Below are 23,830 nucleotides of genomic sequence, written 5' to 3' on the forward strand. Positions count from 1 at the left end.
CCATCCAATCCTGGACTTTTCTTCCCAACTAAGGATTGAATGCTATTTCTAACTTCTTCCTCTGTTATAGGTTTAACCATGATCTCAGCATCCACTGCATTTAATACCGGATTATCAACATCTTGCAAATATTTTAAAATATTTTCATTTGCGATAGGCTGTCTTGCAAACAATTGCTTATAGTATTTTGTGACAATATTTAAAATGTCCTTACTTTCTGTTTGTGTTTTACCATCTTGATCTACCAGTCCTGCCATGGCTTTCTTACATACTCTTTCCTTACATGCTTGAAAAGGATCTGGGGCTGTGAAACCCCAACTATCAAATTCATTTTCAGCTTTTAGAGAGATCATACGGTCATATTGGAGTTTTTTCATTTTATCCTTAACTTGATCAATGCTATTTGAATTCACAGTCTCACCATTATTGACCAAGGAATATAATCTACTAAGTCTAAGTCTTAGGGCAAGATATTGCATATATTGCCGATTTCCTTCTTTTCTAGCTTTTGATTTAAAAAAACTTTTAATATCTTTTTTTATTTGTTCCCACCAACTCGACATTGTGTCGTATAAGCACTGCGTGGTTTTTCGATCTTCATAAAAAGCAATGAATTCATGCTTTACATTTTCATTATCAAGTATTGTTGAGTTTAGTTTCCAGATACCTTTCCCATATGTTATTCCTTCCTTTACCTTTAAGGACAGACTAATCATATCATGATCTGAAAATTCTACCAAGACTAGATTATATCTAAAAGATGAAGTTTGATTTTTTACATAAAGTCTATCTATACGACTTGCCCACCTCCCTTTATGATATGTAAATCCTCGCTGTGTAGGATAATTATGTTTAAAAGTATCAATCAGACCAGCTTGACTGATCAGATTTTTTAGAAAATTTTCATCATATTTTAAATTTGTATAATTACTATTTCGATCTTCATTATTTACCACACAGTTAAAATCACCCCCCATAATTAACACTTTGGATGTGAAACAATATGGTTTTACACTTAAAAACACTTTCTTCCTGCCTGCTATTATCTGAGGAGCATATATATTAATTATTCGATATCTCACATCATTAAGTGTAAAATCTAACAAAAGGCATCTACCTGCAACAATTTCCACTATCCGATCAATTTTAAAATCACAGTTCTTAAACAAAATACCCACACCATCATAACTTTCCAGTCCAAATGACCAATAAGATGGGCCCATTGTCCATTCTCTTTTAGCACAAAAAACCTGACTATTATTTCTTAATCTTGTCTCCTGTAATAAACACACATCAAATGATTGTTCTTTCAGAAAAGTATAGAGTAAGTCTCTTCTCTCTTTTAATCTCAAACTGTTAACATTAAGCGAGCATATATGTAAAGTCATGAAATCCAAGGAGACTCAGCGCTTCTTTTTTACTGCTCCTATATTGTCACCCTGAGATCCCCATCGTTTTATTGAAACAGAGGCAGTTGCTTCTTCTTCACACATCAACTGCAATTCCTCTGTGGATCGCCTTTTCCAGAGAGATCCTTCACTCTGTTTAAACTCCATGGCATCTTCACTAGGTTCGTCCAGGATAGCATAGCGACCAGCAGTTATTTCAAATGATGAAAGCATCGGAGGAGGTTTTTGTGACTCACAAGAACCTGGATATTTTAATTTCTTCTTGCGCTTTCCTTGCACCAACTGAAATTCTTCATTGTTTTTTCCTGGTATTGGACCCTTTTCAACATTTAATGGAGATTGTATTTCCTTTACGTCTTTCCTTAAGATGTTTTCTGGCTCAGTAATGTCATCTTTCTGTGGCTCATTTGTATCTTGTTTCTCGGTTGTATTGGACTCTTCCATTGCTTCAGTAAGTATGCTTTCCAAATCTAGCACACAGTCATTTATCTTATTATGGTGTGCTTCTGGGCACTCTCTAAAGGTGTGACCTTGTACAGAACATAAGTTGCATATTACGTCCTGCTTGCATTCTGATCTCATATGGCCCAGACAGTTACATTGAGAGCACTTTATTTTATCACAGCAATAGGCCAAATGCCTTATTGACCCACATTTATAACAGCTTCTAGGCTGTCCTGGATAATAGCAGATGCCTCTGTCCGCACCAATAAAAAAACTGTGTGGTAAATGGTGAGTAACGCCCCCTGTCTGCCACAGTTTAACTTGCAGTTTCCATCCACCATTCCATAGCCCAATCTCATCATAAATCTTTTGTGGGTCACTCACAACTGTACAGTGTCTCTTTATCCAATACATTATGTCATTTAAAGCCACTACTTCTGTCTGGAACTGGAGATTGATGGACACTGTAGCCTGTTTTGTGAGTGGGATAGCTTTCATGTTTTTCCAGATACCATCTGATTTTGTCCTATGGAAAATCTCCCAAAACATATCCAAGTTCTGCATCAGTTTAAAACTAATGTCAAATTGTCTTGATCCAGGAAAGTGAATAAATGCAAATATTTCACTTGCAGAAAAACCCATGAATTCCATTAAGAGTTTGCGACCAATGAATATTCTGTCTGGAATGTCAGGTTCTGGTCCAGTGAACAACAGGCGCACTGCATTCTTCCGCTTAGATACATCTCCCCTTGATCTTGCTACATTTGAAAACAAATTCCCGCTTGCTGCAGGTTGTTGTACATTTACCTGGGAGCTGCTTTGTATGCTGGTTCCTATTCCCATTTTAGTACCTGAATCCGGTCCATGTTTTAGTCCTACTGCATTGCTAGAGCCAGTTCCAGATTGCAGATGACTATCTGGTGATTCCTCCAGATTCAGCTTTGCTGTGGAATTCCTGCTTTGTATCGTATCTCTTGCAATGCTTACACCAAGAGGTTTTTGCAAATCACTTTCTTTCTCTTGATCTGTTTCTTTCTCAATAAGCTTTTCCACAACACGCTTTATGCTCCTAGATCTCAGCTTATGGACAGTTATTTCATTTGAACATTCAGGTATGGCAATGCTGAGGGCTGCTGGTTTAATGCACCCAGGTGAACTCTCAGGTTTACATTCAGCAGCAGCCTCTCCTGTTTGAGCAGGTAAAGTCACTGGGCACATTTTATCACTTAATTTCTTTATCATTACCCCTACTTGCTTGTCTTTAAGGGGTTGTGCTGGTACCTTCTTAATCCTTAATGGGTTTAACTTTTGCATTTTATAAAATTTTCTTTCCTCACCTTTTATTGCACTTTTCAGTTTTTCAATGCTTTCCTCTTTTACATCCATTGCCGTTTGTAGGGAGTTGATCTCCTCCTGGATCTGATCAATCTGCTGCAGTAAACCTTTTCTCTCAGATTCCTGGGTTACTTCATCCACTTTCTTCACCAAATCTTGCTTCTGCCTGTGCAAATCATCATACATTGCACATAAAGTCTGATAATTAGCAGAAGCATCTCCAAGTCTTTTGTCCAAAACCGTCAAAGCTTTACTGATTAAACTTTCCTTAAAATGTCTGCTTTCGTTTGTTTGGGTTTCTTGGCCTTCCAACACCTCCAGGCCTGGGACTAGAGCAGGACTAGTATCCAGATCACCAACACTCCCCCCTGGGTCTGAGGCCATCCTCAGTCCCCCTACAGGAGCTCCAACACATAGGAGTTATAGGGAGAGGTTATATGGAGTAATAGGAGGAGATATAGAGAGAGGTTATATGGAGTAATAGGAGTAGTTATAGGGAGAGGTTATATGGAGCAATAGGATGGGTTATACGGAGAGGATATATTGAGTAATAGGAAGAGTTATATGGAGTACTAGGAGGAGTTATAGGGAGAGGTTATATGGAGTAATAGGAGGAGTTATAGAGATAGGTTGTATGGAGTAATAGGAGGAGTTATAGGGAGGGGTTATATGGAGTAATAGGAGGAGTTATAGAGAGAGGTTATATGGAGTAATAGGAAGAGTTATATGGAGTAATAGGAGGAGTTATATGGAGTAATAGGAGGAGTTATAGGGAGTTATAGAGAGGTTATATGGAGCAATAGGATGGGTTATACGGAGAGGTTATATGGAGTAATAGGAGGAGTTATAGATAGAGGTTATATGGAGTAATAGGAGGAGTTATAGTGAGAGGTTATATGGAGTAATAGGAAGAGTTATATGAAGTAATAGGAGGCGTTAGAGGGAGAGGTTATATGGAGTAATAGGAGGGTTTATACAGAGAGGTAATATTTAGTAATAGAAGGAGTTAGAGGGAGAGGTTATATGGAGTAATTGGAGGAGTTATAGAGAGGTTATATGGAGTAATAGGAGGAGTTATAGGGAGAGGTTATATGGAGTAATTGGAGTAGTTATAGATAAGTTATATGGAGTAATAAGAGGAGTTATAGGGGGAGGTTATATGGAGTAATAGGAGGAGTTATAGGGAGAGGTTATATGGAGTAATAGGAGGAGTTATAGGGTGAGGTTATATGGAGTAATTGGAGGAATTATAGGGAGAGGTTATATGGAGTAATAGGAGGAGTTATAGAGAGGTTATATGGAGTAATAGGAGGAGTTATAGGGAGAGGTTAAATTGAGTAATAGGAGGAATTATAGGGAGAGGTTATATGGAGTAATAGGAGGAGTTATAGAGAGGTTATATGGAGTAATAGGAGGAGTTATAGGGAGAGGTTATATGGAGTAATTGGAGGAGTTATAGAGAAGTTATATGGAGTAATAGGAGGGGTTATGGGGGAGGTTATATGGAGTAATATGAGGAGTTATAGGGAGAGGTTAAATGGAGTAATAGGAGGAGTTATAGGGAGAGGTTATATGTAGTAATAGGAGGCGTTATAGTGAGAGGTTATATGGAGTTATAGGGAGAGGTTATATGGAGTAATAGGAGGAGTTATGGGGAGAGGTTATATGGAGTAATAGGAGGAGTTATAGGGATAGGTTATATGGAGTAATAGGAGGAGTTATAGGGAGAGGTTATATGGAGTAATAGGAGGAGTTATAGGGAGAGGTTATATGGAGTAATAGGAGGAGTTATAGGGAGAGGTTATATGGAGTAATAGGAGGAGTTATAGGGAGAGGTTATATGGAGTAATAGGAGGAGTTATAGAGAGAGGTTATATGGAGTAATAGGAGGAGTTATAGAGAGAGGTTATATGGAGTAATAGGAGGGGTTATGGGGGAGGTTATATAGAGTAATAGGAGGAGTTATAGGGAGAGGTTAAATGGAGTAATAGGAGGAGTTATAGGGAGAGGTTATATGGAGTAATAGGAGGAGTTATAGGGAGAGGTTATATGGAGTAATAGGAGGAGTTATAGGGAGAGGTTATATGGAGTAACAGGAGGAGCTATAGAGGGAGGTATTTAGGATGAGTTAATTTGTTTGTTTGTTTTTATTTTGTTTTTTACATTCTTTATTTTTGTAGTGCACGTTATAACAGACGAGCTTGCGTTACCACAACAGTAGTTGCAAGCTATTCAAAAATAGAGATATTAAAACATTGGCATGTATCTGAAACATTGGCACTTTTTTTTTTTTTTTGAGGACAAGATAACATCAGGAATAAATTCAGGCTATACATGCACACTCTATATGTGGAGTAAGACAGGAAGGACAGGAAGGAAACTACACCTACATGTCTGTTTCGCAAGTGGCAATGTTCAGGTAGTGTGTTATCTAGACATGTGATATGAGTTGAGAGATACAGGGTATGCATATTAATTAATTATCGAAAACCAACATTAATATAGCCAGTAGTGATGTCGCGAACATAAAATTTTCCGTTCGCAAACGGCTAACGCGAATTTCTGCAAATGTTCGCGAACCGGGCGAACCGCCATAGACTTCAATAGGCATGCAAATTTTAAAACCCACAGGGACTCTTTCTGGTCACAATAGTGATGGAAAAGTTGTTTCAAGGGGGATCCATGGCAAAACTCCCATGGAAAATTACATAGTTGATGCAGAGTCTGGTTTTAATCCATAAAGAGCATAAATCACCTAACATTCCTAAATTGTTTGGAATAACGTGCCTTAAAACATCAGGTATGATGTTGTATTGATCAGGTAGTGTAAGGTTTACGCCCGCCTCACAGTGACAGACCAAACTCCCCATTTAACGCACCGCAAACAACCGCAAACAGACCATTTGCACAACCGCAAACTCCCCATTTGCACAAGGTTGGATACCAAGCTAGCCATGTCCTGTTCCTTGTCCTCATTGATGTCATTGAAGGTCTCTTCCTTCACCCAGCCACGTACAACACCAAGGGTCTCCGAAAGGTGACAACAAGCCCCTTGGGACGCCTGCTGTGTTTGGTCTTCCACCTCCTCAAAGCCACCTTCCTCCTCTGACTCCTTTTCTTCAGACTCCTCTCTCTGCGTTGCCTCTCTCTGCGTTATTATAAGGTGTATTAAGTAGTACTATTCCTATCAGTTGGTCCTCCTACTTCAAATTTGGGGCACTGCGCATGTAATCTAATGTGCCACCAGATAGGAGTGGTGTGTTAAGTAGTCCCCCTCATCAGGCCTTTTTTGTAATGTATTGCCCACTGTCAGTCCCTTCGGGATCCATCCCTCATTCATCTTAATAAAGGTGATGTAATCTAGACTTTTTTGACCTAGGCGACTTATCTTCTCAGTGACAATACCTCCTGCTGCACTGAAGGTCCTTTCTGACAGGACACTTGAAGCGGGACAGGCCAGAAGTTCTATCGCATATTGGGATAGCTCAGGCCACAGGTCAAGCCTGCACACCCAGTAGTCAAGGGGTTCATCGCTCCTCAGAGTGTCGATATCTGCAGTTAAGGCGAGGTAGTCTGCTACCTGTCGGTCGAGTCGTTCTCTGAGGGTTGATCCCGAAGGGCTGTGGCGATGTGTAGGACTTAAAAAGCTCTGCATGTCCTCCATCAACAACACGTCTGTAAAGTGTCCTGTCCTTGCCGGCGTGGTCGTGGGAGGAGGATGATTACTTTCACCTCTTCCCCTGTTAGATTCCCATTGTGCTGTGACATCACCCTTATACGCTGTGTAAAGCATACTTTTTAATTTATTTTGCAAATGCTGCATCCTTTCCAACTTGCGGTAATTTGGTAACATTTCAGGCACTTTCTGCTTATACCGGGGGTCTAGTAGCGTGGACACCCAGTACAGGTCGTTCTCCTTCAGCTTTTTTATACGAGGGTCCCTCAACAGGCACGACAGCATGAAAGACCCCATTTGCACAAGGTTGGATGCCGAGCTACTCATGTCCCGTTCCTCGTCCTCAGTGATCTCACTGAAGGTATGTTCTTCCCCCCAGCCACGTACAACACCACGGGTACCAGATAGGTGACAACAAGCACCCTGGGATGCCTGTTGTGGTTGGTCTTCCTCCTCCTCCTCAAAGCCACATTCCTCCTCTGACTCCTCTTCCTCACAATCCTCTTCCAGCGTTGCCGCAGGTTCAGCAAGCGATGCTGATAAGGCTGTTTCTGGTGGTGATGGTGACCACAACTCTTCCTCTTCACACTCATCTACGGCCTGATCCAGCACTCTTCGCAGGGCACACTCCAGGAAGAAAACAAATGGTATGATGTCGCTGTCGCTTCCTGGCCTGCTTCAGGACGTCCTGTAAGCCTGGGTACTTAAGCACAAAGCGTTCTACGATCAGATTGCACACATGTGCCATGCACGGCACATGTGTCAACTTGCCCAAATTCAATGCCGCCAACAAATTTCTTCCGTTGTCACAAACCACTTTGCCGATCTCCAGTTGGTGCGGAGTCAGCAACTTTTCCACCTGTGCGTTCAGGGCGGACAGGAGTGCTGGTCCTATGTGACTCTCTGCTTTCAGGCAAGTCAACCCCAAGACGGCGTGACACTGCCGTATCCGGGATGTGGAATAGTACCTGGGGAGCTGGGGGGGTGCCGTTGATGTGGAGCAAGACACAGCAGCAGAAGAGGACTCAGCCGAGGAGGTTATGGAAGAGGATGGAGTAGGAGGAGTAGAGGAGGTGGCAGCAGGCCTGCCTGCAAGTCGTGGCGGTGTCACCTACTCCTCTGCTGAGCCACGCATTCCATGCTTGGCAGCCGTCAGGAGGTTTACCCAATGCGCAGTGTAGGTGATATACCTGCCCTGACCATGCTTTGCAGACCAGGTATCAGTGGTCAGATGGACTCTTGCCCCAACACTGTGTGCCACAAATGCAATTACTTCCTTTTGCACAATCGAGTACAGGTTGGGATTGCCTTTTGTGCAAAGAAATTTCAGCCGGGTACCTTCCACTGCGGTGTCCCAATAGCTACAAATTTTTTGAACGCCTCAGACTCCACCAGCTTGTATGGTAAAAGCTGGCGGGCTAAGAGTTCAGACAAGCCAGCTGTCAGACACTGGGCAAGGGGGTGACTTTGTGACATTAGCTTCTAACGCTCAAACATGTCCTTGACAGACACCAGACTGTGGGCAGATGAGCAGGAACTGCTCAAGGTGAGAGACGGAGTGGTGGATGGTTGAGAGGGGGCAAGGAGGACAGCAGTGGTTGACGTGGCTGAAGATGCTGGACCAGGAGGAGGATGGCGGCTTTGAGTTTGTGTGCTGCTTGTACTCATGTGTTGATCCCATAGGCGTTTGTGATGTGCGATCATGTGCCTTCGCAAAGCAGTTGTACCTAGGTGGGTGTTGGAGTTCCCGCGACTCAGTTTCTTTTGGCACAGGTTGCAAATGGCATCGCTGTTGTCAGAGGCAGACACACAAAAAAAATGCCACACTGCTGAGCTCTGCAATGACGGCATTCTGGTGGTGGCAACAGCATGCGTTGATTGGCGTGCTGTCTGGCTGACCCCGGGTGCCAATGCATGCTGTCTGACTGTGCCACTAGCTCCTTACTATTACACCAGATATGAGTTGCACTGGTGTGACACTGTGCCCTGGCAGGCCCTGAAACGCACACGTGTGAAGGAAACTGACTGCTATTATATTACAGTCAAAAATTATTTTATTTTGTTAAATGCAAGCTATTGTGACACCAGATATGAGTGGTGGCACTGGGCAAGTGGGCACAGTATACGCTGTGAGCCTGACACACACGCTGGCAGACAACTAACTGCTATTCAATCAATTACAGTCCAAAAATTTTTTTTTTTTAAATGTACACTACTGTTACACCAGATATGAGTTGCACTGGTGTGACACTGTGCCCTGGCAGGCCCTGAAACGCACACGTGTGAAGGAAACTGACTGCTATTATATTACAGTGAAAAAAGTTTTTTTTTTTGTTAAATGCAAGCTATTGTGACACCAGATATGAGTGGTGGCACTGGGCAAGTGGGCACAGTATACGCTGTGAGCCTGACACACACGCTGGCAGGCAGACAACTGCAATTAGATTACACAGAAAGAAAAAAAACAGATGTGTATTCCCATTGTACAGCGCTACGGAACTTGCTGGCGCTATATAAATAATAAAATAATTATAATTCCCTGAACTGAGAATTGTAGCGAAATTGACAAGGGAATTAGATTTTTTTTTTTGACTAGATTAGCAGAGCTACCAAAAAAAGTTGCTGGTGTTTGCATTTTGCCTGTTTTAACCTGATATTTTTAATTCCCTTGTTGACTCTACTAGGTTTCCTGGTATAGTGAAAAGAAAAAACCCAAGCACATGGTGTCTGTGGTTATGAACAGGTCAATTAAAGTGGTAGACCCACCCGACAGTCTTCCCCGGTACAGACACCAAAGACCATTGTCATACAGTAATTAATAATAAATGAGCATCATGCATAGTTCATGCATTAGCCAGTGTTGTGGGGCTGAATGACAAGCTAATGAGTTACAGTGAGCCCTTCTCAATGTCACAAAGTATCGGCGCTGTCCTGGGAGACATCTTTTTACTGTCGAGGGAGACTCTCAGCTGGATCCAGGATCATTCCCTGCCACTGGAGGTATGTACAAACAGATGGAGTGTTCATAGGAAATTAAACTATACCGCGGATTCTAGAAAATAAAACAGTTACATAGCTGAAAAGAGACTTGCGTCCATCAAGTTCAGCCTTTCTTAGATCGTTTTTTGCTGTTGATCCAAAAGAAGGCAAAAAGCACATCCAATTTTGCAACAAACTAGGGAAACATTCATTCTTGACCTCAGAATGGCAGTCAGATATCTCCTTTGATCAAGAAGCTATGACCCCTCTAATTAAAATTGATATCCCTGAATATTGAGCTTTTCACTAAACGTGGGACAGATGGGAATTAAACTGGATGTTGGATATGTCAGGCCCATATAACAGATCTGTAAAAATAACGAAAGAGAGTTTGAGAAAGACCCTTGTATTTTTTAAGTTTAGTTAAAAGGAGATTTATTCATATTGTCTTCTTCCTCCTTTGTTCTCCGTTTACTTCCACTACAGGAATACTTTTAGTATTTATAACACAGCTACACTCTATATATCTCTCGAAATCAGATCTCATAATTCAATAGGAGTAGTCTGCTAACCACAGTAGCTTTTTCACGCAATCACGTTTGCATAGCAGACTATTTTTGGTGGGTTGTTTACAGTATATAGGTCTTATTATAATTAATAAAGTTTGCATTTTACCTTAAAATAGTGACTTCAATTAATGGTATTCTCTTGGGAAATTCCCACTATGTTGGGTCTTTGTCAAACTCTCTTTATTGTCTAAATTAGGGTTATACCCTATTGAGATTACTTTAAGTAACCAATTTCGGAGACTCCTACATATAATTTATGTATAGGAATCTCCTCTATTTTTATTTATTTTTTTAATCTGGAAAAACAGCTGGGCAGGAAAACATTTAAACTCGTCTAGCTTGGCCTAAAATTCCATGTTTAATTCCCATTCACAAATAATTGAATACACTTTGATAAAATGTCAAGACTCGAGTCCATCAAGTTCGGCTTTATCCACAACTCGGTTATTTTGTTACTCGTTCAAAAGAAGGCCAAACCCATTCAAATGATTTCTGGTTCCGCAGCAAATCGGAACTAAAAACTAGCAAAATTGAATCCTGCTTGGATCAAGAAAGGACTACCAAATATTTAATGAAGGCTTAATAAAGTCTTAATGACAAGCCACGTATGGGGTTTTCATTGTATCAATATATGTGGAGAATCGACAAGAGAATTATAATTTTTAGGTCATATTTGGTGAGATTTCTATGAACTTGGAATTCTATGAACTTGGCTATTTTAGTGTAAGATTTGCGATTCCATTGTCAATTCGCACGTTATGGTTTAGTGAATAACTCCTTCCAAGAAAATTGGACAGTCTTACAGGATTATTTACAAAAGTGAGAATTGTTGGGATTTCAAAGGGAATTCACATAAACATTTTTTTTTTTAAATTCTACATTTATGAGAACTCTTAAAACGGACAAAAGCTTGGGGAAACTCAGTAGCTTGCCCTTCGGTAAATTCCCGCTCGGGTCTCAAAATTATTTTTCCTCACTTGCGCTATTACAAAGAGAACATATTCCGAAGCATAGCAGACTGAGCCCGTCTGTAAGGTCAGTCCAGATCCGAAATGCCAGCAAGTTCTCTCTGCACTAGAGATACAGCAACCCCAGGTCATTATAGCTCATGGGGAAAATTTTGCAAGGCAGCTACGCTTTCAATTTTCCTAATTTTTAATTTTAAATTCACTTTGAATTTCTAATAATTTGTCTCTCATTCCCAATTAAACCTTTTGAGTCTAATTTTGTGGAGATTTAATTTAAATATGGGGCTAAAATGTAAAAAAGAAGGAGTTACCAATTAAATGTGCTCGCTGGTTCCTCGCTGTTTCCATGGTGACAGCATCACTTTTAGTTCATCACGTTTTAGAACGGAATACTTTGATAAATCTATCCCCATCTAGAACGCTTATGTAAAATAGCACTTTGCTTTAATGCTTCGAAATTAATTGGCATTTTTGAACAAGTTATTAAAAGACACAATAAAGATATTACCAGGGAAGGACACAACGCAATCAGTTAAGGGTTAATTGAACAGACTGGTGTGCTGGTGATACAGCAGGCTCCACAGAAGGCACAGAAAGAGATAAAGTGGAAATTATCCGTGACTGCACTAATCCTGCAGAAGGATTTGATTTCTGATTTGTAGGGCAGGCGTGTGACCCAGCTAAAGGCTGGACAGCCAGGCAAAGGACAGGACAGACAGCAAGGTGCTCCGGTATCTCATGGACAGACGGACTGACCATGCGAGAGAGTGGGTAAATGGCGACTGGAACATTTATTATATATAAAAGATATAGCTGTAATAGGGGCAGAGAGAGTGGGTAAAAGGCGATTGGAACATTTATTATATAGAAAAGATATAGCTGTAATAGGGGCAGAGACAGTGGTGTATTTTGGATTTGTGCTGCCCTAGGCACTACTAAATTCGGGCACCCCCAAAATCTAAATTTGCTTCCCCACAATTAGTGTCAAGGCCACTTTTTTGACTGACAGACACATGCCCTCATTGATACATGCACTGATACACATTCACTGACAGATACACAGTCATTGGCATACACATTCAGTCATTGGCACACACTGTTTAACCAACACACACTTTCGCTGACAGACACACACTGACACACCCACTCACTGACAGTCACACTCTCTCATACACACATAAAATGACATACACAAACTGACACACACTCACAGGCACACCCATTCTCACTGAAAGACACACACACTTTCACTCACTCACAGACACACACTGACAGCTACACTCACTCACTCACAGTACGGTGGACAGCCCCAGAACATGAGGCAGACAAGGCATTTGCCTGGGAGCTCGGGGTGGCATATTTTGGCGCCCCCACTGAAAGTGCCACCCTAGGCAAATGCCTTGTTTGCCTTGTGGTAAATACATCTCTGGGCAGAGAGAGTGGGTAAATGGCGATTAGAACATTTATTATATAGAAAAGATATAGCTGTAATGGGGCAGAGAGAGTGGGTAAATGGCGATTGGAACATTTATTAGATATAAAAGATACAGCTGTAATAGGGGCAGAGAGAGTGGGTAAATGGCGATTGGAACATTTATTATATATAAAAGATATAGCTGTAATAGGGGCAGAGACAGTGGGGAAAGGACACAGATGGTCAGACAGACATTTACATTTCAGAAAGGCAAGGCAGTGGGGGCTTTATATAGGGGTAAATGAAGGGATGGGGAAGGTATATAATATAGACAGAGAGCAAATAGAGAGCAAATACAGACAGATTAAAAATACAGAGAGGGGCAGATACAGAGAGGGTTATTACACAGAGGGCAGATTCAGAGAGAGTTAATATAGAGAGGGGCAGATACAGACATGGGCGTAGGAACGGGGGGGGGGGGGGTGGGGGGGACGCATCCCCCCCAGCAAATCATGCGGGGGGGACAGGTAATGGGGAAATCCCCCCCAGCTCAGCCGGCCCCCCTTTTGCTGCAGCCGCCCGAGCGCTCTGCAGAGAGCCTCAGGCGGCTGCAGCTTTGCCCAGGCTGGTGCGTCGAGGAGGGCGCACCGCCCGGGCGCAGCCAGAGGAGAGGGGCTGACAGGAGGGCAGCGCTCAGCGCTCCCTCCTGTCACTCCCTCAATGTAGCGTGGCCGAGCCTTGTATAGTCCGCCGGTACAGGGAGCATCTGTCTCCTGTACCCGGCCGGACTAAAAGGAAGTTAACACTGAGTGTGCACTTCCTGTTAGTCCGCCGGGTACAGGAAACAAAAGCTCCCTGTACCCGCGGACAGTACAGAGCTCGGCCACGCTACAACGCAGGTAGGGGAGGGGGGAAGAAAGAAACAGGGAGGGAGGGGAGGGGGGAAGAAAGAAACAGGGAGGGAGGGGAGGGGGGAAGAAAGAAACAGGGAGGGAGGGGGGGGATAAAGAAACAGGGAGGGAGGGGGGGGATAAAGAAACAGGGAGGGAGGGGGGGGATAAAGAAACAGGGAGGGAGGGGGGGGATAAAGAAACAGGGAGGGAGGGGGGGATAAAGAAACAGGGAGGGAGGGGGGGATAAAGAAACAGGGAGGGAGGGGGGATAAAGAAACAGGGAGGGGAGGGGGATAAAGAAACAGGGGGGGTAAAGAAACAGGGAGGGATGGGGGATAAAGAAACAGGGAGGGATGGGGGATAAAGAAACAGGGAGGGAGGGGGGAAGAAAGAAACAGGGAGGGAGGGGGGATAAAGAAACAGGGAGGGAGGGAGGGGGGATAAAGAAACAGGGAGGGGGGATAAAGAAACAGGGAGGGAGGGGGGATAAAGAAACAGGGAGGGAGGGGGGGATAAAGAAACAGGGAGGGAGGGGGGATAAAGAAACAGGGAGGGAGGGGGGATAAAGAAACAGGGAGGGGGGATAAAGAAACAGGGAGGGGGGATAAAGAAACAGGGAGGGAGGGGGGATAAAGAAACAGGGAGGGAGGGGGGATAAATAAACGGAGGGAGGGGGGATAAAGAAACAGGGAGGGAGGAGGGGGTAAAGAAACAGGGAGGGGGATAAAGAAACAGGGAGGGGGGATAAAGAAACAGGGAGGGAGGGGGGATAAAGAAACAGGGTGGGAGGGGGGGGATAAAGAAACAGAGAGGGAGGGGGGATAAAGAAACAGGGAGGGGGGATAAAGAAACAGGGAGGGGGAAGAAACGGAGGGAGAAAGAAACAGGGGGGGAGAAAGAAACGGAGGGAGGGGGGGAGAGAAAGAAACGGAGGGAGGGGGGAGAGAAAGAAACGGAGGGAGGGGGGAGAGAAAGAAACGGAGGGAGGGGGGGAGAGAAAGAAACAGGGAGGGAGGGGGGGAGAGAGAGAAACAGGGAGGGAGGGGGGGAGAGAGAGAAACAGGGAGGGAGGGGGGGAGAGAGAGAAACAGGGAGGGAGGGGGGGAGAGAGAGAAACAGGGAGGGAGGGGGGAGAGAGAGAAACAGGGAGGGAGGGGGGAGAGAGAGAAACAGGGAGGGAGGGGGGAGAGAAAGAATCAGGGGGGGAGAAAGAAACAGGGAGGGGGGAGAAAGAAACAGGGAGGGGGGGAGAAAGAAACAGGGAGGGGGGGAGAAAGAAACAGGGAGGGGGGAAGAAACAGGGAGGGGGGGAGAAAGAAACAGGGAGGGAGGGGGAGAAAGAAACAGGGAGGGAGGGGGGAGAAAGAAACAGGGAGGGGGGGAGAAAGAAACAGGGAGGGAGGGGGGGGAGAAAGAAACAGGGAGGGGGGAGAAAGAGTGACAAGGGAGGGAGGGGGAGAAAGAGAGTGACGAGGGAGAGAGATTGACATCCATCACACACTCACACAATCATGCCACCCTTACACACACAATGCACCCCGTGCACACACACACACAATCATGCAATCCTTACACACACAGAAACACACAATGCATTCCTTACACACACTCAATGCACCCCGTACACACACTCAATGCACCCCTTACAGACGCACACACTGCATCCCGTACAATCACACCTTGCAGCCCTTACACATACAAACACAGATTCACACAATGCATTCCTTACACACATATCAGGACATCCCCTACACACTCCACCCCCTGTGAACAAACTCATTGGTGGAACGTGAAAGGCGGACCCTGGGACCCAGACCTTGAGCTGTGTAAAGGGCCCCCAAAAAATGGAGCTGCTTCCCGTTCTCACAGAACATTGATTTTTGGGACCAGTTACAAACAGCCTCCAGAGAGCCTGTTCTACACCAGACCAGTGGAGCCAGACTGCAGCTAGAGCCCATCATCATCCTCATCTGGTTGTAAGTAGGCAATCTAGCATATTATTCATGGCACTAATCTCTAATTTACCTCACATTAAAGAAACACTATAGTCCCCAGAAGCACTGCAGCTTAATGTAGTGGTTCTGGTGTCTATAGCCTGTCCCTGCAGGCCTTTTAATGTAAACACGGCGGCACTCCAGCACTGGCGTTAGTTAACATGGCAGAAAAATAATTGGAAAGGGTTAGGGGGCTACTAATAAGGATAGGGGGAGAGGGGTAGGTAGAAAAATAATTGGAAGGGTTTAGGGGGGCTACTAATATGGATGGGAGGAGGGGGGAGGTAGAAAAATTATTGGAAGCGGTTAGGGGAGTACTAATATGAATGGAAGAGGTAGGGTGGGTTCTAATATGCATGGAAGGGGTTAGGGGGTACTAATATGCATGGAAGTGGTTAGGGGGTACTAATATGCATGGAAGGGGTAGGGGGTTAATATGCGTGGAAGGGGTAGGTGGGGTTCTAATATTCATGGGAAGGGTAGGGGTGGTTCTAATCAGGAGGATCCCGGCGCTGTATCCGGGTAAGTAAAACCCCTTCCTTGTAGTGACCCCTTAATGTTATTATTTAATCATTTATATAGCGACTGCAAATTCCGTAGCGCTGTACAATGGGATAAACAACTCCTAGTTTACGGAATAAGAATATACCCGGCGAGTAAAAATGCTATCCCCCCCAGATTTTTTTGGGTTCCTACGCCCATGGATACAGATAGGGTTATTACAGAGAGAGTTAATATAGAGAGGGGCAGATACAAATAGGGTTAATACAGAGAGGGGCAGATACAGAGAGGGTTAATATAGAGAGGGGCAGATACAGAGAGGGGCAGATACAGAGAGAGGCAGATACGAGAGGGGCAGATACAGATAGGGTTATTACACAGAGGGCAGATTCAGAGAGAGTTAATATAGAGAGGGGCAGATACAGATAGGGTTATTACAGAGAGAGTTAATATAGAGAGGGGCAGATACAAATAGGGTTAATACAGAGAGGGGCAGATACAGAGAGGGTTAATATAGAGAGGGTTAATACAGAGAGGGGCAGATACAGAGAGGGTTCTTACAGAGAGAGTTAATATAGAGAGGGGGCAGATACAAATAGGGTTAATACAGAGAGGGGCAGATACAGAGAGGGTTAATATAGAGAGGGGCAGATAAAGATATAGTTAATATAATGAGGGACAGATAAAGATAGGGTTATTACAGAGAGGGGGTGATACAGATAGGGTTAATACGGAGAGGAGCAGATACAGATAGAGTTAATACAGAGAGGGGCAGATACAGATAGGGTTAATATAGAGAAGGGCAGATACAGATAGGGTTAATACAGAGAGGGGCAGATACAAATAGGGTTAATATAGAGAAGAGCAGATAAAGATAGGGTTAATATAGAGAGGGGCAGATACAGATAGGGTTAATACAGAGAGGGGCAGATACAAATAGGGTTAATATAGATAGAGGCAGATTCAGAGAGGGGGCAGATACAGATAGGGTTAATATGTTGAAGGGCAAATACAGATAGGGTTAATATAGAGATGGTTAATACAGAGAGGGTTAATATGGAAAGGGGCAGATACAGATAGGGTTAATACAGAGAGGGGGCAGATACCGATAGAGTAAATAAGGAGAGAGGAAGATACAGAGAGGGTTAATATAGAGAGGGGGCAGATACAAATAGGGTTAATACAGAGAGGGGCAGATACAGAGAGGGTTAATATAGAGAGGGTTAATACAGAGAGGGGCAGATACAGATAGGGTTATTACAGAGAGAGTTAATATAGAGAGGGGGCAGATACAAATAGGGATAATACAGAGAGGGGCAGATACATAGAGGGTTATTACAGAGAGAGTTAATATAGAGAGGGGGCAGATACAAATAGGGTTAATACAGAGAGGGGCAGATACAGACAGGGTTATTACAGAGGGAGTTAATATAGAGAGGGGGCAGATACAGATAGGGTTAATACAGAGAGGGGCAGATACAGACAGGGTTATTACAGAGGGAGTTAATATAGAGAGGGGCAGATACAGATAGGGTTAATACAGAGAGGGGCAGATACAAATAGGGTTAATATAGATAGAGGCAGATTCAGAGAGGGGGCAGATACAGATAGGGTTAATATGTTGAAGGGCAAATACAGATAGGGTTAATATAGAGATGGTTAATACAGAGAGGGTTAATATGGAAAGGGACAGATACAGATAGGGTTAATACAGAGAGGGGGCAGATACAGATAGAGTAAATAAGGAGAGAGGAAGATACAGAGAGGGTTAATATAGAGAGGGGGCAGATACAAATAGGGTTAATACAGAGAGGGGCAGATACAGAGAGGGTTAATATAGAGAGGGTTAATACAGAGAGGGGCAGATACAGATAGGGTTATTACAGAGAGAGTTAATATAGAGAGGGGGCAGATACAAATAGGGTTAATACAGAGAGGGGCAGATACAGAGAGGGTTATTACAGAGAGAGTTAATATAGAGAGGGGGCAGATACAGATAGGGTTAATACAGAGAGGGGGTGATACAGATAGGGTTAATACGGAGAGGAGCAGATACAGATAGGGTTAATATAGAGAAGGGCAGATACAGATAGGGTTAATACAGAGATGGGCAGATACAAATAGGGTTAATATAGAGAAGAGCAGATAAAGATAGGGTTAATATAGAGAGGGGCAGATACAGATAGGGTTAATACAGAGAGGGGCAGATACAGAGAGGGTTAATATAGAGAGGGTTAATACAGAGAGGGACAGATACAGAGAGGGTTCTTACAGAGAGAGTTAATATAGAGAGGGGGCAGATACAGATAGGGTTATTACAGAGAGGGGGTGATACAGATAGGGTTAATACGGAGAGGAGCAGATACAGATAGGGTTAATATAGAGAAGGGCAGATACAGATAGGGTTAATACAGAGAGGGGCAGATACAAATAGGGTTAATATAGAGAAGAGCAGATAAAGATAGGGTTAATATAGAGAGGGGCAGATACAGATAGGGTTAATACAGAGAGGGGCAGATACAGAGAGGGTTAATATAGAGAGGGTTAATACAGAGAGGGGCAGATACAGACAGGGTTCTTACAGAGAGAGTTAATATAGAGAGGGGGCAGATACAAATAGGGTTAATACAGAGAGGGGCAGATACAGACAGTGTTATTACAGAGGGAGTTAATATAGAGAGGGGGCAGATACAGATAGGGTTAATACAGAGAGGGGCAGATACAGACAGGGTTATTACAGAGGGAGTTAATATAGAGAGGGGGCAGATACAGATAGGGTTAATACAGAGAGGGGCAGATACAGAGAGGGTTAATATAGAGAGGGGCAGATAAAGATATAGTTAATATAATGAGGGACAGATAAAGATAGGGTTATTACAGAGAGGGGGTGATACAGATAGGGTTAATACGGAGAGGAGCAGATACAGATAGGGTTAATATAGAGAAGGGCAGATACATATAGGGTTAATACAGAGAGGGGCAGATACAAATAGGGTTAATATAGAGAAGAGCAGATAAAGATAGGGTTAATATAGAGAGGGGCAGATACAGATAGGGTTAATATGTTGAAGGGCAAATACAGATAGGGTTAATATAGAGATGGTTAATACAGAGAGGGTTAATATGGAAAGGGGCAGATACAGATAGGGTTAATACAGAGAGGGGGCAGATACAGATAGAGTAAATAAGGAGAGAGGAAGATACAGAGAGGGTTAATATAGAGATGGTTAATATAGAGAGGGGGCAGATACAGAGAGGGTTAATATAGAGAGGGGGCAGATACAGAGAGGGTTAATATAGAGAGGGGGCAGATACAGATAGAGTAAATAAGGAGAGGGGAAGATACAGAGAGGGTTAATATAGAGATGGTTAATACAGAGAGGGTTAATATAGAGAGGGGCAGACACAGATAGGGTTAATATGGAAAGGGGCAGATACAGAAAGGGTTAATACAGAGAGGGGCAGGTACAGAGAGGGGCAGATACAGAGTGGGGGCAGATGCTGTTGGATTTAATACAGAGAGGGGGCAGAATTCATATAGCGAAGACACACTAATATATTTGCAGTCATACTAGAAATCTTCATTCATTGTTGTTCTGAGTATTCGTAGCTTCCTTTATCCCAGTGTGTGTCAGATAGATGCTGGGGGTATGTGTATATATATACAGGGAGTGCAGAATTATTAGGCAAGTTGTATTTTTGAGGATTAATTTTATTATTGAACAACAACCATGTTCTCAATGAACTCAAAAAACTAATTAATATCAAAGCTGAATATTTTTGGAAGTAGTTTTTAGTTTTAGCTATTTTAGGGGGATATCTGTGTGTGCAGGTGACTATTACTGTGCATAATTATTAGGCAACTTAACAAAAAACAAATATATACCCATTTCAATTATTTATTTTTACCAGTGAAACCAATATAACATCTCAACATTCACAAATATACATTTATGACATTCAAAAACAAAACAAAAACAAATCAGTGACCAATATAGCCACCTTTCTTTGCAAGGACACTCAAAAGCCTGCCATCCATGGATTCTGTCAGTGTTTTGATCTGTTCACCATCAACATTGCGTGCAGCAGCAACCACAGCCTCCCAGACACTGTTCAGAGAGGTGTACTGTTTTCCCTCCTTGTAAATCTCACATTTGATGATGGACCACAGGTTCTCAATGGGGTTCAGATCAGGTGAACAAGGAGGCCATGTCATTAGATTTTCTTCTTTTATACCCTTTCTTGCCAGCCACGCTGTGGAGTACTTGGACACGTGTGATGGAGCATTGTCCTGCATGAAAATCATGTTTTTCTTGAAGGATGCAGACTTCTTCCTGTACCACTGCTTGAAGAAGGTGTCTTCCAGAAACTGACAGTAGGACTGGGAGTTGAGCTTGACTCCATCCTCAACCCGAAAAGGCCCCACAAGCTCATCTTTGATGATACCAGCCCAAACCAGTACTCCACCTCCACCTTGCTGGCGTCTGAGTCGGACTGGAGCTCTCTGCCCTTTACCAATCCAGCCACCGGCCCATCCATCTGGCCCATCAAGACTCACTCTCATTTCATCAGTCCATAAAACCTTAGAAAAATCAGTCTTGAGATATTTCTTGGCCCAGTCTTGACGTTTCAGCTTGTATGTCTTGTTCAGTGGTGGTCGTCTTTCAGCCTTTCTTACCTTGGCCATGTCTCTGAGTATTGCACACCTTGTGCTTTTGTGCACTCCAGTGATGTTGCAGCTCTGAAATATGGCCAAACTGGTGGCAAGTTGCATCTTGGCAGCTGCACGCTTGACTTTTCTCAGTTCATGGGCAGTTATTTTGCGCCTTGGTTTTTCCACACGCTTCTTGCGACCCTGTTGACTATTTTGAATGAAACGCTTGATTGTTCGATGATAACGCTTCAGAAGCTTTGCAATTTTAAGAGTGCTGCATCCCTCTGCAAGATATCTCACTATTTTTGACTTTTCTGAGCCTGTCAAGTCCTTCTTTTGACCCATTTTGCCAAAGGAAAGGAAGTTGCCTAATAATTATGCACACCTGATATAGGGTGTTGATGTCATTAGACCACACCCCTTCTCATTACAGAGATGCACATCACCTAATATGCTTAATTGGTAGTAGGCTTTCGAGCCTATACAGCTTGGAGTAAGACAACATGCATAAAGAGGATGATGTGGTCAAAATACTCATTTGCCTAATAATTCTGCACTCCCTGTATATATATATATATATATAAATATAGCAACAAGGAGAGGGCTGAGGCTGATTCTACTATATAATATAGTACTAAAACGGATTTTGTTAGTATTTTTACCATTTGTTTTATTCAACATACCTAAGATTTGAAGGTGCGAAAGAATGCAGTCTAAAGAATGTAGGTGTATCTAGTTAGCTCCACTGAACTAAGCTGGGCCATGCATGGTTAATCTCATTGTCTTAGCTCAATAAAACCACCAGCCGGTGAAGACCGGTTGTAGTACAGGTGTTCGGGAGACCCAGGTAAGTTGTCAAATCATTGTAAAACAGTTTAACACATTACACTGGAAAAGCGCCGGGGCACCTCTGGCACCATAATTACAACAGAGCGGTGTACTGGTTATTGTGCTTGGAGTGTTCGTTTAAAGATTTAGCAAATTACATCATAATCTAGTTCCAACAAGGCACAGCCATGGCACGCAATGCAAATGAGGAGAAAAACAATAAACTTTGTTTAAATCATCTTTTTGAGACTGGATGTTTCCTTTGTCCAGCCCCATTAGTATGCTGTTGGGCAAAATATACATTTTTATGGACTCTTGAAAATGTTTAAACAGGATTTTTTTTGACTATGCAGTTGTAGTGAGTTGAAAAATGCAACATTTGGGCTTTAAGAGCTACATTCAAAATCTGTTTAATTTGATAAATTAGAGATGTTTCGGTAAATGCTCCTAGAATGTAAAATGCACTGCTACCAAATCCAAGAAAGTTGAAGAAGAAATATTGTTATATTGTACCATAATCACTACTGTTAGCTCTCCTGTGCTAAGACCTGTGCCACCAGGCTTTCGGCTTTCAGTCTAAAGTAGTGGAGGTGAGAGGAGGCAGCTGGCTACCCTGGGTAAGAAGTCAAACCGTTTTAAAATTTTTAACTATTTACAATGGTGACACCAAAGCACTCCTGGCACCTTCACTACTACAGCATTCTGTAGTGGTTATAGTGCTTGTAGTGTCCCTTTAATTGTTTATGTGTGTGTATATGTTAAGCCTTCTGATTATTATATTATCAAGCAGAATATACATTAACAATGTTTTTGGTTGTCAAAAGGAAGCAGAAGAGGATACAGAAGACATGACTGTGGTTGTCCACTTAAACCATTGCTATCTTTGAGAAGATCATGATAGTAGAGAACTGTACAAGATATCTAAGTCATGTTCCCATTGCTTGCCGTCCAGTTGTTATTTTCATCTTTGTATGCCAACCCGTCCCAAACTTGCCCTGCTTCCTGCTTCTGCTATGACTCTTCAAACCTAGTAGAGTGTCGAGGGCAGGCTCTCCTCTCTGTACCCCACCAACTCCCCCACAGCACATGGATGCTGGACCTTCGCCACAACAACTTTACCTACCTGGACTCTACATCTTTCCAGGCCCTGTGGTCACTCCGTATCCTCCTCCTGTCTGACAATCAGATTGAGGTGGTGTCACCAAAATCCTTCCGCTCCCTTGGCTTTCTGGAACGCTTGGACCTCTCCAATAATCTCATCTCAAACCTGCCCCTGGATTTCTCAAGAGGTTTGGGATCACTGCGAGAGCTGAGGGTTCCTTCCAACCGCCTGTCGGTCTTGACCTATGAGAGCCTCCGCCATTTGGAAAGCTTGGAGAAATTGGATCTTAGCAGAAACTTCTTGAGCTTTGTGGAGCAAGGTGCCTTCCGTGGTCTCTCCAGGCTCCGTCACCTCCATCTGCAGTCCAATCTGCTTGATGCAGTAAGAGGCGGTTACTTTTTCATGCTGCAAAACCTAGAGTTGCTGGATGTTTCCGATAACAATGTCAGTAGCATTGCAGTGGAATCATTTACATCTCTGCATTCTCTCAGACTCTTGGCTCTGTCCGGGAACCAGCTCAGTCACCTTAAGTTCAAAACGTTCCTCAACCTTCAGACATCCAGTACTCACATCCAGGTATCTGGTAACCCTTGGGTTTGTGACTGTGACCTTCAGAGGGTGTTTGGCAAAATTACCAGTGTGAGACACCTGCACATAGATGACTATGACAACCTGACTTGTGCTGGGCCACCACAGCTTTCTGGAGCAGCCTTGGTTTCTGTGGACAACCAGCTGTGCGTAGCTGAGACAGCCACAGTTCTGGTGATCACCATAACCGTCCTGGTCACTGTCATCGCTGCCATTGTGATGGCTGAGAGAAACCGGAAGAAGAGTCAGGAAAAAAACTGGAATGAGCCAGATGGTCCATTTGAAACCCAGGACAAATGAGGGCAAGGGCGAATGACACAAGTTGGACAAGGACGAACGACCCAAGTTGGACAAGGACAAATTACCCAAGTTGTACACGGGCAAACGACCCAAGTTGGACATGGGTGAATGACCCAAACTTGCACCAAAAATCACTGATATACCATGGCTTAAACTTTAGAACACTGTCCTATATA

General features: G+C 43.3%; 1 protein-coding gene across 1 annotated transcript; it reads left to right on the plus strand.

Annotated features, from left to right (window-relative positions):
* Positions 1–12,096: 12,096 nt before the first annotated feature.
* On the plus strand, positions 12,097–23,692 carry LOC134565870 (insulin-like growth factor-binding protein complex acid labile subunit). Its single transcript, XM_063425543.1, has 2 exons — positions 12,097–12,151; positions 22,489–23,692. Exon 2 carries the CDS (start codon positions 22,593–22,595, stop codon positions 23,652–23,654), a length of 1,062 nt encoding a protein of 353 aa, XP_063281613.1. The 5' UTR covers positions 12,097–12,151; positions 22,489–22,592; the 3' UTR covers positions 23,655–23,692.
* The last annotated feature ends 138 nt before the right edge of the window (positions 23,693–23,830 follow it).

This window comes from Pelobates fuscus, chromosome 6 (assembly GCF_036172605.1).
Source record: "Pelobates fuscus isolate aPelFus1 chromosome 6, aPelFus1.pri, whole genome shotgun sequence".
In the NCBI taxonomy this organism is placed as follows: Eukaryota; Metazoa; Chordata; class Amphibia; order Anura; family Pelobatidae; genus Pelobates; species Pelobates fuscus.

Bases quoted from the DNA above. Each gene is read 5' to 3' on its own strand.
- LOC134565870 (XM_063425543.1), top strand. From the start codon at position 22,593: ATGTTCCCATTGCTTGCCGTCCAGTTGTTATTTTCATCTTTGTATGCC.